General features: G+C 40.2%; 1 protein-coding gene across 2 annotated transcripts in view; it reads left to right on the top strand.

Moving 5' to 3' along the window:
* Nucleotides 1-6,312: 6,312 nt before the first annotated feature.
* DIAPH3 (diaphanous related formin 3) overlaps nt 6,313-17,917 on the top strand; it is a 242,258-nt gene continuing 230,653 nt past the window's right edge. Inside the window, exons 1-2 of one of the 2 annotated variants that reach the window (XM_075088048.1) lie at nt 6,313-6,576; nt 16,721-16,753. In XM_075088048.1, the coding sequence (XP_074944149.1) occupies nt 6,436-6,576; nt 16,721-16,753 (174 nt within the window). In that variant the 5' untranslated portion in view covers nt 6,313-6,435. The remainder of the gene's footprint in view (nt 6,577-16,720; nt 16,754-17,917) is intronic. The other variant, XM_075088040.1, reaches the window with a different exon arrangement.

Raw genomic sequence — 17,917 nt, 5'->3', positions numbered from 1 at the left:
TGCATATATGTGTTTATATATAATTCTCTCAAAATGATACATCTGTCAAAAGAAAATAAGGGATTTTTGAAAGTAGACAGTATCTTGCCCTAGTAGAAAGTAATATAAATTACCACCAGTAAAAAGTGAAAGCCAGAATCTTTGAAGGAAATTTGGAAAGTGAATCATAAAAAAATACAGAAGCATGTTAAACAAGGAAAGCTATGAGGAATTCAGAGAGTTATCAAGAAGTAATGGAAGATAATTACATCCCAGCATTCTGACATAAGTGTTAAAAACTTTACAGTAAATGCCCTGAAAAATCTCTATGCTTGATCACACTACTATGGACCCTTATAGTCACAAAAAACTCCATCACAATTTTCTCCTCTGGAAATCTATTTATTTTCTTTTGGGAAGAATTAACTGTTTGTAATAATTTTACTCAGAACATTTAATAGCATAACGGTAGAATAGGCAAGGTTTGAGCAGCTCATTTAATTCTTTAGGCGGCTCTGAAAATCCCATACGAAGTATAAAATTATGTAACATAGCCTTTATTGCGGCCCAAGACACTTAGACCACTTAAAATTTATAATTTATATCAGCTGTCAGGCTTGGCCTAGTCACTTTGACTAGAGTTAGAACTGAAGATAATTTGGCCCATAATTAAATTACAAACCTGAACTTTATAATAATGTACTATGCAGTGTATCCTAAATAGTGCCACAAATCACATCTCCAGTATCCTCATAAAGATCCATTTGATGAACTGTATAATGGACTTCTTTACTGATTTTTTGCCAGCTAGGCAGTAACTCGAAGGAGGTATATTAAATTTCCTCAGCTGAATGAGGGGCTAGCCTAAGATATTTTGTGAGAAATTATTAGCAACCTGTAATCCACAATAAATTGATGAAACAAACTACTTTCCTGTTTCCTATACCCTCATCTTTAACAGGGTGACTTTGAAAGCTTCAAAAAGAGAATGGTGCTATTCAGACTACAACTGCTTCTGAAAGTCCTTAATTTAAATTCTAGCTAGAAAATAGAGAGAATAAACCTATTGCATGTAAAATTTTGTTTGACATTTCAAAAAGCTATGACTGATATAAAATCAGTAACACAATTGTGACATATCCTGTCTTCGGGGATGCCTTCCTCATCTGTACGTTCTTGAGTAAAGTCAGCTGTACAGCTATACCTTCAGAATCTCCTAAAACCATTTGCTTCGTCATTTTCTTCAGTAGCAACACCCATGTAATAATTTAAATTGTATAAAAGTATTCTAAAGACAAATACCAGTGGAAGCTTCATTTCAGCCTGAATCCTTTAATTACATCTTTTTTAAGTGCCTGGAATTTACTGCCATTCATAAGTGAAAAAGAGCCCTAATGTCCTTTCTGTTTCTCTAAAGCCTGAATATTTTTTATAACTGGTGCAAGATCCATATTGCATTGATACTTAACACTGATACTTACACTTCTGCGGGTGTGACTGACCAAGATGCCTAGCAATAAAGAATCGTGATCAAAGTCAACAAGTTTCTGGTTTCCAAAAGTATTTCTGTTAGTAGGAGAAATGAATTGCAAGAAATAAAACTATAACATTTTCTCTTTTTTTTTTGGCCTTTTTTTTTTTTAATGAGAAAGGGAAGAAAACAACTGTTTTCAGAAGGTACTAGTTCAGAGGTTTTAAAGAGACAAGAAATACACGTGCTGAGAGGTCTGACTAGTTCAACTTTACCAAGTCTGTGATCCAAATGGCTCAAAGCTGCGTGACTTTACAGACAATTCAACACACCAGGTAAAACAGCATCTTCTTTAATTATCTGTCCTTTTGTAGGGCCCTATTTCTACCTAAAATATACAAAAGTAGTAGATGAATAATAACTAGCACACACATACTCACCTGCCAGGGTGCCAGTGAACGATGGGAAACAAGCATTTTGAGTACTTCCAACTGTACGTAGCACCCTGGGCAGTCACACAGCAGAGTAAGATCAGGATTTAAAAAAAGAAGCATCATAAGACTAGTAACATCACACATTCTTAAAGCATGGCATGAATCAACCAATCTTGTCACCAAAAAGGAACCTGAGGAATCTCAAAGAAAATTACTATTTTTTAGAGTTTAGACTAAACTTAGTTCTCGGATTTCCTTTAAGGAGATCCATAACAAACAGAACTTTCCTCAATGGCAAGCTTAAGCAAAGGAAAAAATCAATCCCTTATGAAAAGACTATTAAACCCAAACCTCCTTTTTATCACATTTTAGTAGACTCATAACTGTCTAACTGTTAATAACTAAGTTCATAACTATAACTGTACATCAGAAAATGTCAAATAGCTTTTTCCTTTGTAAGAACTTCAGGCTAGTGTCTTATTAGGCTGCAAAATTTCTAGTTGCTTCCTTTTTCTGATTGATAACCATGATCTTCCAGCATAGAGCTCTAGCTATGGATTTTTATTTTTCCTACTCTATGCCCCAAACAAATAGCAGAGATGACATATATGAGTATAGTGGCAGTGACACTGACTAAATGACAAACGATGCCCAAAAAGCCACAAGAATTCTAGCGGTTTGTTTTATGGGGGGAAAAAATAGTAAATTTTCTTCAATAAAACTTTATTATCTGAACAGAGCACAAATTTTCTCATAACTGTTATATAAATTTGTTCATTTATTAGCAGATAAATTATATTTCTTAGATAAACTTGTTAACAACCAGTTTCCTTAGAAAATTTAATAGAACAGAACATATGAACAATTCGAGTTTTAATAGGTATATTACCTTAATAATGGAATAACAGGCTTCGGGAAACACCCACACTGTGAAAATTAAGTAACATCTTATCCACAGGTTACATTTAAGGGTATTATACTGTAATACATTTAAATTATTAGTGACCGCTGTTGCAATATGAAAATGCAACTGTTAAAAAGCTCCTTAGATAATAAACAGCATCAATTGCCTGTGTTTTTCCAACTTAATTTTCATCGGCATTATGAGTTTGACTATCCCATAACTTGGTCTAACTGCTTTATTAACTGTTTGAATAAGCTGTTAGGAGGAAAGGTATAATATACATATTCAATTGGTATGACTTAAAAATAGCTATGCGAGTTTGAGGGACTTGGATAGAATGGCCTGTTTGGTGCTTTTCGTGGGAGAAAGAAGAAACCATTTTCCTGAAAAGACACGTCTATCTGCCATTTGCCTTGCTTCTACCAAGCCACAGGAACTGTGGCTCTGCAAGGTTTTGCTCATTAGAATACTTAAATAGTGTTAGTAATAAAGACATTTAGACTTGTATGCTTGCTTGTATAAAAACAACAGCATTGCTCACAAAATCCTTCATAACTTTTATGTGACAGTTAAGAGGATGAACCTAATTAAAGAACAGTTAATTAAGTGTTTTATCTTCTTCTTCTAGGTAAGAACTAGGCATCTCCAAATAAAATATGGAGAACTGCCTGAACTCAGTCAAAAACCTGCTTGCAAACACTGTGCACAGGGATTTACTTGAAAAACTGTCTCCCTGGAACAATGAATATTAGGAGGGTATTTTTTTTTTGTTTAAGACCTCAGTCACAGTTTATATGTGTGTATATATATATATATAAAAAAAGAGATGGAACAGAATGGGAAGAGTCTAATTAAGTCCATTGCTCCAAAGGACCAGTTTTGCAAATATCTGTACGTTTAACTTCATGCACTCACTTTGTCTCAGACTTTTATAATTGAAAAATTCTCATTCCAGAACAAAAATAACATGAAGTTGCCAAGCTATACGCACGGCCCAGACAATACGCATGCTATGACTAAGTATAATCTCCGCACAATTATAGTATTACTAATTAATTTATTTCTCCCAGTTTTTTCCTCAGTCATGATTAATCTTGCCCAACTAAGCTGTTGGAAAAGCGTATTTGTTCTGTGAAGCACCTAACAAGCACAGGAGTAAAACAATAATAATTGATCAAAAGTACTAACATTTACTTTTGGCTTAGTAAAACTGTCTGATAAATTATTCCCTTTAGTGTTTCTCTATTATTGCAATACAGTACCTTGAAAGTGATATATTGGCACAAGCCATTGTGTTCTACCACAGTGCAATTAGGAGGTCCATTTAAACAGCTTTATCATATGCATACATACGCTGATTAATTTTCTAATCAAATGTTCCAGGAAATCATTAACCATGACATTAAACAGTGTTGTGCTAATTATACTCTCCACAAAGAATTCCAATATAAATTTACAAAACATCTACAGAAATGTGCCAAAGGACAAACTGTTTAACGTATATAAATAATTCTAGCACCTACCCTACAGAGACCCACAGCTCCCTAGTGTTAAATCCAAGCCCTGCAAAGGTACAGTTTGGGGCTGAGTTCTGTTATATTTCACCAGAGCTCCATGTAGCGGCAGTCATTACATTCTGTAGGTGACTGCTTGTGCAAGTCATGCTGAAGGACTGAGATCTTTATTCTTTCTATGTCACTGCACTGGAATGAATGCTCGTCAAATTATGTGGAAAAAGTGAATGCAGTCATTGGAGGGAGCACTTTATTTTCACTGCATTCAAGACAACACAAAATGATAAAAATAATATGGAAACCTGAGCATCTTTCTTACTGAATGACAGAAAAAAAGGAAACTTGTCCTGTTTTAGAAAATACTCTATCTTATGAATGCTGAGTGTTATCCTGTTTTTTCTTAATGATACCTAACACTGAGATTTGATAATACATTTTCCCCTGCGTAAGACCAGTTTGCATCATTATTCTAACCACTGTTAATTTAAGGTAAAGATAAATGCAAGGCATTGATTGTAGTAATGAGAATTCGATTACTTTCTAAAGCATATACAATTGGCTAGTCTACAGAGTAATGAAATCTCTATTTACTTGTGTATTCCCCCATAAACCGCAGTCTTGGAGGTCTTTCTGTGACAAAACCAACAGATTGCATTAAACAAATACTGAATGTAGGTACACCTGTTCTTTTGGCCTTGCTAGGACAGTTAACTCCTCCACAAAGCCTCTGGTGGTCACAAAAAAAAATCCTGGCCTAAAGAAGTCAGAAGAAATACTGCCATTGTTTTGAATAGCGCCTGTGTCACTCCTGTGTTATTCTGCTTTCTTAACCCTGTCCCAGCAAACTGGTGTAAATATATATATTATAAATAGATTAAATATGTATAAAACATGTAAAAATGTGTATTTAGATATAAAAAAATCATGGCTCTAACTATATTAAAAAGTTGTACAAAAATAGATGAATCTGTTTTCACCTCTCAACCCATGGCTTTACATTGGAAATTTTTAGCAAAACCAGATTTTGGAAACCTGCATCCTTGGCCACACCGGTGAGGGGCCCGTCCCGCCCTCCGGCTGCGGGTGACCAGATCCTTGAGAAGAAAAGGCAGGACCTGAGAAGCAACGAAATAAAACCTTCTCGAGGTGGTAAAGGTATATCACAGCCCCTACGAGGGAGAGGACTGTACCTCAGAACACGGGGATTAACCCCATTTTCTGTCAGTACTTTCAGAGAGCCCTTCCACCTCCGCAGAGCTGGGGGTGTGGGGAATACCCCTCACTCTCTCTGCCGGGGGAACGGATGCTCCCCTGCCCAAGGGAGGTTAATTTGGCCGCGCACCCGCCGCTCGCCGGCAGGGGCACCGCCCTCTTTGGGCGGACTGGGGCCGCCGCGGTTACGTGGCACCGTAAAACCCCATTGGGTCCCCAGTTCCTCCCTCCCGGGGAACCGGACGCCCCAAACCCTGAAGAAAACTCATGTACGCCACAACCCGCACTCAGACCGCCCCCATTCCCGGACTGATCCCCGGGGACCTCCCTCCCTCCCCGCCCCGGCCCCTGGGGACTATGGCCGCGCTGCGCTCTGGGACATGTAGTGCGGGGGGATGGGGGGGCAGCGTGGGGGGAAGCGCCAGCAAACAGGTGCGGTCACCGGGGGGCTCCTCGCCGGCGCCTCAGCGGGGAACGGCTGGTTCACCGGAGATTGGCAGGCAGCCAGACCAACTGGGAAACGACGTTTCCAACCTGCCGGCGCGGATTGGCTAGAACGGGGAGGCTGGGGGCGGGACCGGGCATTGGCGGGAGGATTCGGACGGCGGGACATTCCCGGGCTGTGACAGGCGCCGGGGAGCGGCCGTTGGGGCAGCGCGCTCCCCTGCCCCTCCCGGTGCCGCAGCCGGGATTAGAGCCTCCTCGCTAAGTCCTGTCCTGCGCTGAGGCGGCGGCTTTAGCCCTGAGCCACCCTCCTCCCCCCGCGGCATCTCGCCCTGCCCGGCCCGGCCGAGCTCAGCTAAGCCGCGCTAATCGCCGGCGCTCAGCTCGGCCAGGGCCGCCGGGCCTGGGCCCGATCGCGGGCAGAGGCCTACCCCCACCTCCCCTCCTTTCGCCTCCTCGTCTCTCCCGGGCGCGGCCATGGAGCCGCGGCGGCCGCGCCACTGCGCCCCGTCCTCGCCGCCGGGTCGCGGCGGGCGGGAGAACAAGGGGCTCCGTCGGAAGGGCCCGCCGGGGGCCGGCGGCCCGGAGGTGGCGGCGGACGGCAGGAAGCCCAAATTCGTAAGTACGAGTCGGTCCCAAGCCGACCTCCGCTCCACCCCGTCTCCCGTGTCCCCGCCGCCGCTGGGCCCGGCCTGGGGCGTGGGCCTGCCGGCGGCCCTGCCCAACCCAGCGGGGCGCCTCGCCGCCCGGTGTGTGCCGAGGGGCCCCCGCCCCGGGGCGGTCACGGGCCTGGGGCCGACAGGAGCTGGAGGCTTCAGCTGGGCTTCCAGGTGCGAGCCCGGCCGCTCCTGTTCGCTGCTTCCCGGCCTGCCTCACAGAGCCTGGCTTTATTTTGCAGCACGTTTTTAGGTCTCTCCTCTTCATCGTAAAGCTTTATGTTCTCCCTTGCTGTTTGACAGCTGTAGGTGTAAGGGGGACAGAACGGGCCTTAACTCTTAAATGACGTTACCTTTATTGGAACTGGTTTTTTTTTTTAGTTTATTAATTTTAGTCACGTAAACTGTGTAACGAAAACCTGAGTCTTTGAATTTAAGGGACACGCTGAAGTTCTCCTCCTTAGCCCTGCTTTTACATAACTTTGGCTAGCACGCCAAGAAATTGGGAAACTTGAAACGGCTAGTAATTTTCCACAAGATAACATGTCCATAAGATGTACTCTAACAAAAAAAGCACCCGGGAATAGCGAATTTTTGGTTGGGTGTTACGAGATTTACAGGTATTAAAGCTGTGACAAACATATATTCTACAGGTCTTGTATCTGCCACATGCAGAGCACATGCATACCATGCTCATATTTAGGCAATGCGTGTGTTAGCCTTTGTTCATCTGGCTCTGAGCCCACCTGCTCTGACCTGTGTTATGCGCCTATAGAACAGCTACTATAATAACATACAGTAAATTCTTAATTCTAAGGCTTCTTTGTGCTCTGTTCAGTAGCTGAGCATCTGGCGCTTGAGCACAGGTTCAGAAAAGTGTACCATACTTCATATGCAGCTAGTTGACATCAGCCAATAAGCGATATCAAACTGTGGGGAGGCCAAACCTGTTCTGGAAGGTCACAACTTGCTCCTGGCATTCCTGTTTCCTGAAATCCTGTGCATAGTGTGGCTGCGCAGATTGCTGTTTGAACCAAGATCTTGTGCCTGTTTTTGCACGTTAGAATGGATGCGTATGAAATGGTGTGACTGGGAACTGTTTGCTTGTCTTCACAATTGGCTATTTATCTACTCGAGGTGCATGCATTCTCGTCAAGGAGGTGACATGGCTGCATATGCGTTAGCACGAGATCCCTGAGTAAAAACCTATACACTTTGCTCAGTCTAAAAAATTTGGTAGAGTTACTGGTGTGTGACTTGATGGCTGGATTATTCCTGTGGTGAGTGGGAGACATGGATTTGTGTGTCTCTGAGACTGACAAGAGCACTAAGTTAAGAGGTTTTACTTCGTGCTGATACTTTAACTGCTAAATTCTTATGCAAATAGGATATTGCAATCACTTTCCACTTTTTTTGCTAACTATCTGTTAAAACAGAAATAGGGTGTTGCCATCGTGGTCACTTTTATTCCTAACCATGTATTAAGAGAGAAATACACTAATTTATAGGGAGTATAACCCTGCCAGATACGAGATACAAGACATGGATTTTTTTCTTAGATGAAGTCAGATTGGCTTTTTAGTGAAAGAAGGCCTTCTGTTTGGTGTATCAAATAAGCTCATTTACACATCTAGAGTTCCCAGGCTAGACAAGAGTGGTTTTGAGCATGTGCAGATGTGGGCATCAGCTGACTGGTTTTCTGAGATCACAGTGTTGATTTTTGACCCAGCTACAGAAAATAAAGGGAGTTGAATTTGGGTATCAGACTTAGCTTTGTAGGGTATGCGATCATCATGTGGGTGGGTTCTTTTTTGTTTGTTTTGTCCTGTCCTGTTCCCCCTGCCCAGTTTCTGCAACTCTTTAAGCAGGGATGACTGACAATATCCTTAATTCATGAGAATGCCTTGTTAAACTGCAACTTTCAAAAGCATTTTAAAAATCGTCAAAAGAGGTTTTTATCCGACTGCATTTAGCATAGCTGCAGCCTCACCTGGAGCACTGTGTGCAGTTCTGGGATACACAATTTCAGAAGGATGTTAAAGGTACTCGGATGCATCCAGAGGAGGTCAACAAAGCTGGTGAAAGGGCTGGAAGGCATGTCCTGTGAGGAGTGGCCCAGGACTCTGGGTTTGTGTAGTTTGGAGGAAAGGAGGCTGAGGGGTGACCTCATTGCTCTCCATGGCTTCCTGAGGGAGGGGAAGGGGAGAGGGAGGTGCTGATCTCTTCTCCCTGGTATCCAGTAACTGGATGCAGGGGAATGATTCAGAGCTGCACCAGGGGAGGTTCAGACTGGACATCAGGAAGCATTTCTTTACTGAGAGGGTGGTCAAACACTGGAACAGGGTTCCTAGCGAGGTGGTCGATGCCCCAAGCCGGTCAGTGTTTGAGAGGCATTTGGACAATGCCCTTAATAACATGCTTTAACTTGGTCAGGCAGTTGGACTTAGATGATCGTTGTAGGTCCCTTCCAACTGAAAGAGTCTTCTGTTCTATTCTGGGTGTTGATAGGGGGCTGAAGAATTATAGTTCTCCAAACCTGGACTGTGTTCTAGCTATGCCATTAGCTCACTGGGTGACCTTAAGAAGAGTCAGAGGTGAATATTTCTTGAGTAGAGTTTAGTGTCTCTGTCTTCATGTAAGCTGTCGCGAGGGGTGTAGTTCACAAATGTGATCTGCGGAATTTAATACTTCTTGAAGATCAGCAGGCTGCTTCATGTCTCAAAACCTAAGCAGCTGCTGTAGCTATTATAACCTTTGAACTGTAGTCTCTAACCCTGGTTTGTCCTGGCTAATAATTTCTTATGAAGAAACATACATAGTGGTGCAGTCAGCCTGGTTCTTTGATTGGGGTAGTTCAGTTGGAAGGATACGATGAGATGTGCTTTTCTTTCTACCACTTCATAAATTTCTGCCCTAACGTATTGCAATAAGATTATTTATCGCTCAGCTATGAAAACTAAAATCGGTAAACTCTCCTTCCTGTTTACCTCATGTTGTCTTACAAGACTGGTTTGGTTTTTTTGGGGGGGAAAATGGTATATCTGTGTTGACTTGCTCACATCTAACTCTTCCCGTAATACCTCTTCAATACTTTTATTCATTAAATTAGTTTTGTGTCAGAATACATAAAACTTCTCTCACGCCTTTGCTAAAGGCTGTAGCCTTTTCTGTGTTCAGCGTACTTATAGTGCCATACTTCTTCATGCTACCTGAATTATGTTTATGATGTCTTGTACGTTTGTCAAATGTGGATGAAATTGGCTGTTAGATTCAGTGAACTCAAGCCATCCAGATTTTCTATTAGTCTAATTTTCCTCAGTGCGAAAGGCTTGCAAATAAATTCCAGGCTGGACCCTTCCAGTCAATGCAAGATATTGATCTGTCACAGCAGATATGCTAATCTGAAAAAGAATTTGATTCCCTGACAAACCTCGAGGTGAAATTGGATTGCTGGTTGACAAAGCTGACATTGTTAACATGTACCTCCTCTTTTCTCCTTTCCAAATAAATTCGTGTTTAGCAGGAGGAAAATCTACCTTTTTAAAAATCACTTCATTTGGGGGGGGGGGAAGAGTATTTTGGCTAGACAGTTACAGTGGTTGATTCCAATCAAATGTTGTCTTGAAGCGCTGCCTTTCTGAGTAAACTAGCTTCTCAGAAGAAGTAAATGAGTTGCAAGTTCTCATTTCTCTCTGTTCGTTTACAGAATTGTTTAAAAAAATTGTTCAAGGAGCAATGGTTAATTTTGAAGCACGTACCAGTTTGGCTTTGTTCAGCAGGTCCAAGGTTTTGGATGAGTGGGACTCTTAAAAGGGTAAAAGATGTTCTATGGTACCGTGGTACTTCAGCTTGCTGAAAACTCTTACATTCACCCTTGAGGGTTAGGGCTTTGTAAGAAGAGTAAATGAATTGAAGGATGGCGGAGAGTATACCTGTTCCCTGTGTATACATTCGACTGAACAGGAAGCTTTGGAAATCTGCTGAGGGGATGGGGTAACAAAGCAGTTGCTTCCCTCCTCTCCTTGATCTGTGTTTTTCTTGTTGTTGTTGTTTTGGTTTTTTCCCCCCTTCTTAGAAATGTTTGGCAATCATAAAACTGAGTGCTAGATTACGTGACTTCCAAACACGCTTCACTGGGGCTACATCTTGTAGATGCTAGTCCTCAAAAGATGAACTTCATTTTCTAGCTTAAGTTAGAGGTGTTCTTATTAATTTGAGTATAGCATTGATGTGTCTTCAGTGACTTTCAGGTTATGTTTTTGATTAAGTTCTTTATGAAATTTATATGAGTCAGGAAGGCTTTCTTGTTTGCACCAATCTGTTAAAAGTAGGCAAATTAACACTTGCATTTAACAGTGTCTGTAAATCAAAGAAAGATGTAGTTAAGAGCAGAAGCACTTCCATTTCTCTGGCATAGAGAAGAAAGGTAAGACCGATCTGTGTCAATATCTTTAATTACGAAGTGACTGAATTATTGCTGCAGTAGCGCTGCAGTGTAAGACCTTGAATCTAAATTAGTCTTTTAAAGAAATGATTGCTGAACAGATGTTACCTAAAACACTTTATTGCAGCTTTGTAAAATTGTAAATTCCTCATGCTGTTATTTTTGTTGGCATGAATTAACACTGTGGGTTATGATAGTAAATTTTAGTGCTGCATTCTAGCACTTTGTTATATAATCTTACCTGTAAGCACCAATTTTGAGTTTAACTCATCAATGTCTAAAGAGTATCACTGTAGAAACTGTCTTGTTAAGATAATTTTGCCCCTGATTGCTTTTCAGACTGCTTTCCAAGCAACAGAGGGAGAGTGTGTGATAAAGCCATTAAATAAATGCTGAAGTAGTATATTGGAAATTAAAAGTAGGAAATGCTGTGGGGTTATACAGCAGTTTCTAAACTGCACTTGTAGACCGAGGTAGCAAAGTTACTGAGGGAATATCGTGACAAAGGAGGTCCTAAAGTAATAGCATCCACTGCAATCATCTGATTTACATCTAAGTCTATAGGTTTCCTTGCAATCCCTGCTTTAGTCTTCTGGTTGTGTTTTTGCTGGAGAATAGCCTTTGGGGAGAAAACAGCTAGTGTTGAATCTTTTTGGTGATAGAATTAATGAGCAGTGTATGATGAATTCTTTATCACTTCCTAATTTAAAAAGGTACAGAGGGGATTGTGTATTTATATGTACATCCTGAGTCTTCGTTTACCCCAGCATTCGGGCTTCAGTTAGTCAGTTCTTCTACAAATTGTTGCATCTTGCTTTTTTTTCCTTTTCTCATAGCTACATGCAGGCTCTAAGCTCTTCTTAATGTATCAGAAAAGCTATACATATGTGTGGTGGTCTGGGGTGTGTGTGTGTCTTATATGTGGTTTTGTTTGTGTTTTTTCTTCTGCAAGGAGGGCAAAAATGAAGATCCAAAAAGGATTTAGATACCAGGCTGTGGGATTTTTAATTTTTGTAAATTGAAGTACTTCAGTGTGGTGGAAGGCATCCATGTTGAAATTCTTGTTCAGCTGCCTGAGATCCTGTTACTTTGCATGCCTGAAACTCCTCGTATTGGCAGGGGTGTATGGCTGGGTGTTTGTCTGTCTTCTAATTCCATTTATGATCAACAAATCAGACTTTGTCCCCCTCTCTGATGGCATACAAACAATGTCCATCCCTGCCAGGCATGATCTCAGTTCAAGTACCAAACATACTGTTTTTAAACATGGTGTTTTTATTCAGAAGGTCAAATGAGCAATGTCACTCTCTGCTTATGTTACGGTGAACAGAGCATTTGTGCAGAATAGAGATGCTGCCCCTTTTGGAAGAGTGCAAAAATTTTTAGATGATACGGACTACAGCATATATTGTACTAGGGTATTCATCGTTTCCAGGCCACACTGAGCTGTAGTGCTGGTGGAAAAAATGGTAAAGACATGTGACAGTAGTCCTGCGTGAAAAGATGGCATTCTCCTTAGTTTTGGTCCTGTTTGCCTAGACTGCTTGTACTACATTTAGAAAGAATTTTGTTTATGAATATGCATATGCAAAGATAGAGAAATAAATGTAATGACACAACTGATCAAGCTAGTACTGTTGATCCTATTAAGTGGTACATCTCATTCCTTTGCTTGACTTCACTGTCTCTACCCACAGTTGACTGGGGTAATTACATAGACAATGACTCGTTAAAATCTGTCTTGCAGATCAACTTTCAGTATGTCCTACTGCTTGGATATTCAATGTAAGAGCATCCTTTTCTGTATGGCAGTAAGGTTTTTTACTGTGAATACATATGAACCCAAATAGTATTTGGCTTACTTTCCCTAGCTGAGTGGTGCAGAAGTTGCATCACACATGGCTTCATCATATATGACCTTCTCACGAGACACAATGCTCTTTGTGTTCTGTAAGTTGTCTTCTTGTTGCTGTGCATGTGTTGCGTACCTCAGCTGTTGCGTCGTACTGTACCCTTGCGTTTCTGTGTAGGGCTCTCACTACCCTTGATGTTTTTGAGATCAGACCTTTTGGCAGCTTGTTAAGAACACAGTACCATACACTGAATGTATGTCTATGTCCTGTGTCAGTGAAATCAGTTATTTACCCATATTCCTGAGGGACATAAGCTTCAATAAGGGGTAATTCTATGTCAGACTGCTTGCTTTTTAATTGTGACTTAGATTTCACTAAACTGCTTCTACTCAACTGCAAAAAAAAATGACCTCTTCCTCCATCTCACAGACTAGAAAGTAAGTTACCCTGGAAAATGTAACTTCAGAATGTTAACTGTTTATAAATGTGTTTGCGTAGCTGAAGACTAGGCAGTGGTGACGTTTTTGCTTTTCCAGCTGTAGGTGCTACCAATAAATCTGGATGTCTGCAGTATCCCAATGAACTCCTTAATCTTTTCATGGTTTTGTATCTCTTCGACTGGAAAACAGGATGTCAGTGTACTTAAAATATTGTCAATTTGCTTTTCAATTTTGCATATCTACTTTCTAGATGATAAACAGACTAAAGGAATATTTGTACATAGCTCCTATGTTCTCAAAAGCAATAATTTTATTATTCTGGAGTAGTTCATGGAAGGCACAGAATAACGTAATAGTATTTTCATCCATTGCAAAGCAGTATTCTATAAGCTTACATAATGTTTTTAGCAATAACTGAATATTACAGGAATATTACTTAAGCTAGATTTATTTGCTTGCAGGCCTATATTTAAGGCCACCCGTTCACTTGAGCAGAATATGTCTTACTGCTGTGAACTCATATATCCAGGCCTGAAAATAGAAATATGTTCCTGTGTTAGTAAAGCACTCCAGCATCTGCCTAAGTGTGGTCTAGTTATTTTTGTCCCTTATTAGAAAATTATTTGTTTTGCTTGTTTGACCCAGCAAGAATAAAGATATACTCCTCTAATTTTAATGCCCATTAAAAGATCCAGTGTGGTAAGATATTTTTTTTTTTTGTTGTTAAGGCTGCATGTAATGTTCCACATCTGTATCCTGGAATGCTAAAGAAGACCAGGAAAGTTGGCTCCTGGTTTTACTTTTTTACAGCCTTGCCAGAACAGAAGGACTTATTGAGGGAGAGGGGAAAAGGATCACATCGGTTCTCATGTTTTAATCAGCTCCTCTGACTGAGAAGTATTATAACATGAAATTCACAGAATGAGTCTTCTGAGATGTCTTACTGCAAGTCATTCAGCCCTTTAATATTAGAGTGCTAAAATATCTGAACATTAGGTTGTAGTTTGCATGGGGTTTCTCCTCCTTTATAACAAAATCTCCAAATATGTGACCAGAATTGATAGATGAGTGCTGGTTAAATAGGTTCACTTCCTTGAAGCAGTTACTTTCGAACCAGACCCCACAACGTTGTCTGAAAGAAGTCTTAGTCTGGTATTTTTAGACTCCTGTACTGTAGGTAGCCAGTAAGCTGAAGAATTAGGAGATTCATATCTGTATATCAAGTTTCTTATGTGACTATGGTTTCTTTAATTGGTTGCATGGTAGTCTTTTTTTATTGATTAGTCAGATGACCTGGGTCAGTGAGGTGTTCTGATACACAAAATGGGGAACTTTTCACCCTTTACCACAGTATATTCCATTGCTGAATTTCACAGCTTAATTGAAAAGTACAACACTGGCTTGAATTATCCCATTAACTTCTGCCTTTTTGAAAGAACAACACCTGAATCTGAAAAATATTGCCTTGATTCCATGGATGATGATGGTGTCTTGTGCAGAGCAGTTGCAGGACATCCAACATCTGTTCCTAAGTGGAAGTGAACCCAATGTTGTGCTTCCTATGTCTGTTTAGTGGAATGTACATGATTTTGACATGAATCTTGAACTTGCACCTCAGTGCATAGAATGCAGAAGATTTTCATTCTAAGCAGATTACTCAGTCTCCTACCACATTAGAGGACCTTCACAATGGTATCTGTGTGTTTCTTAAGGCTTAGTGATTTAAGTCATGTGTATGAAAAAGGAATAAATTTTTATCTTCTTTGCCACCAACTTGCAGTGTTGGTGCCATATGGTAGTGTTTTTTCCTGCAGTTTTGATCACTTAAGGATAGAGGTATTATACCAACAACTTGCTAAATGTGAAGTCGTAAGCTCTTGCAAATGACAGAAATTAACACTCATGCTGTCTTTGTAGCTATTTACCAGAATGGGAAGAACAAGTCATAAAGCCCAGCTCCATAGCAGTGTGTGGGGCAGAAGTCTGATCTGTCTCTGCAGCAGGAGAACACCAGTGGGAAGACTGGGATACAGATCCTTAGTCTTCTGAGCGGATGGAAATATTTTCACTTATTAGAAATCCTCATCTATTAGAATATGGAATGGGATTGTTGTAAACATTCAGTACTGACCTAGCTCCAATTTTTTTTTTTTGTTATTGATGGTAGAAATTACACTATGTCACTGAGTATTGTTTCCTTACACTTCACTTGCTTTTTATTTTTAATTTCATAGCCATTCAGCAGATGCTTCTTCCCCAATTTCTTGACAATACTCAGAGTAGACCTATCATGGGATAATATTTGACTCAACACAAGTTGTTCTTCAGTTCTGAAAGAAGAATCAGAGAAGATTCCCTAAGTAATGATGCCTAAGTACTGTTGACTTGGTAAAGACAAAGCAAGAGTTTCCAAATCTGATTAATTTGAATATAGCCATTTACAATTGCTGTAGCTGCTGCAAAGATTTGCATAGTAGGCAGAGAGGGGAGCCTATGAATAGAGTTAGTCTATCTCACTAAGCATGCGACTTCACATTCTTCCCATTACCCTGCCAAGTCTGTTCTCAGCTTCTTCATGAAAACTATAAATGGGATCCCTGCAACACTGACTCATCAGTCGCCAGTGTTTGTCAGTGCTGCTCGTCGGTTTTGCACAAGAGCTGTGCATCCTAGCACTTGCTGTGTTTGTCATTGTGCAGTGCAGAGCAAAAGAGTTGGTTCAGGAACTGTTAACACAGCAGCAAGTGATCTTTTATTTGTAGTAACATCTAAAAAATCTATACAAACTTATGTCAGTATCCACTCATAACTTCATGTTCTGCTTGCCCACATAGGCATTGCTAGAGAGTAGTCAACAGTCTTAGTTGTTTGAGTGTTGCAGCTTGGCAGATGGTTTTGAACTGTTGAGGAACTCCATGTTCTCCTGTGTAGTTTAAAATCCCTGGACCAATTCCTTGGTGGTGTCCCCACAACCATTTGACTGAGAAGAGACAATTCTAGTAGCTGAATTATGAGCAGGTCTTCTGTTCTGGTATATTTAGCTATGAAAATATAATAAAACACAACTTGTTTCAAGCTGTGCTTAGTTTATATTCTTGTGGTATTTTTCTGTCTAAGGATCAGATTACAGATTTTTTTTTTTTTTAATAATCTAGAATGTATTCCCTGTATAACTTGTGCACTGTAAGCCAACAAAGTACAACTTGGCAAGAAATTATTAATTCATTTCAAGTGCCATGATTCAATACTGTTTAATTTGCATCTTATTTTGAATAGCAGTAACTATAACTGACACTTGCTTTTGTGGGGGGGGTTGTTGGTGTTTTACTGCACAATTGTGACATGACTGGTTTCCTGTTTGATTTACAGCACTTAAATATCAAGACACTGACAGATGACGTGGTAAGACAACTTAAGTTTTGCTTTGGCTTTCCTAAGCTAATAACCTTATTGCTAACGCAATAGAAATAACCTTATTGATACAAGAAACTCTTAATTGTGAAGTTAATTTAGTTAATTGGCAAACTCACTAAACTGTTTATTGTCTGTAACATAGTGCAAATAGCAGAAGACTGTGGATGGCTTTGTAGTAAGCTCTGATCACGGCTAATTGAGCTTGACACAGGTAATTGTGCCAGTTTACATGAGGTATAATTAAGATATCTGTGATTGCACGTTTAATACGTAAGTTACTTAGGCTGCATGGCTAGTTTAAACTACCATTGTTAACAAACTAATAGTTGCTTGTAAAACTCATTAGTGCTTGCTTCAAACAACGTTAGGTATGTTCAGTGTCATGCTAACACTGTTTCTCAAACTTCATCTGTCTCTTGAATTGCAGATTCACAAAGCAGATGTTTTTCTTCCTGTTGAAGTTACCTATTTCATTGTCTGCACTAATTTTTTGTAGATAAGAATAGTTTTTCTCAAAGTGGATCATTCTACAAAGTCTTTGATTTTTACATAGGGAAGTAATGTTCTGTAGGCATATAAAGATTGGCTATTACAACTTCAGTGCTATACATAGTTCTTGCTGAAGTACTTCCGTGCATAACTGAGAGTTTAAGTGTAAATAGTTTTATGCTGGACGATGTTCAACACACTTGTGCTGAGAAACACTGCTGTTTCCTAGCTTAGGAACCAGTGGTCTGGTTATTGTTGATTATGTGTGCAAAGTTAGTAGTGTTGAGCATATTGCTACTGCTTATCATTCCTAGGCTGACCTAAACCATGTTGCTGTTTATTTAGTGGAGTTTCATAGGCTAGAAATAGTTATTAAGAAATATGAGCCTGGGTTGATAGTATAACCTTGGTTCTGTAAACTTGTGCTTTATCTTTGAGAGCTGAGGAAATGTTCAAAGTTGTCTCCAAGCAAAAGTATTTTTTGGTAACCAGAACTTAATTTTGGACATGTGACATAAGGGTTATATTTGGGATGCACTAGATCTTGCTGTTTGTTTGTCTCTGTGGTTTTTTTGCTTGTTGAAGCGACTAGCTTGCTGCCTTACTGCTCTTTTCCTTTCCTTAGCATTTTGGACTTGTCGAACTTGTAATGGTAGCTAGTAT

This window comes from Phalacrocorax aristotelis, chromosome 1 (assembly GCF_949628215.1).
Source record: "Phalacrocorax aristotelis chromosome 1, bGulAri2.1, whole genome shotgun sequence".
Classification (NCBI taxonomy): Eukaryota; Metazoa; Chordata; class Aves; order Suliformes; family Phalacrocoracidae; genus Phalacrocorax; species Phalacrocorax aristotelis.
This window is presented reverse-complemented; position numbering and strand designations above follow the sequence as displayed.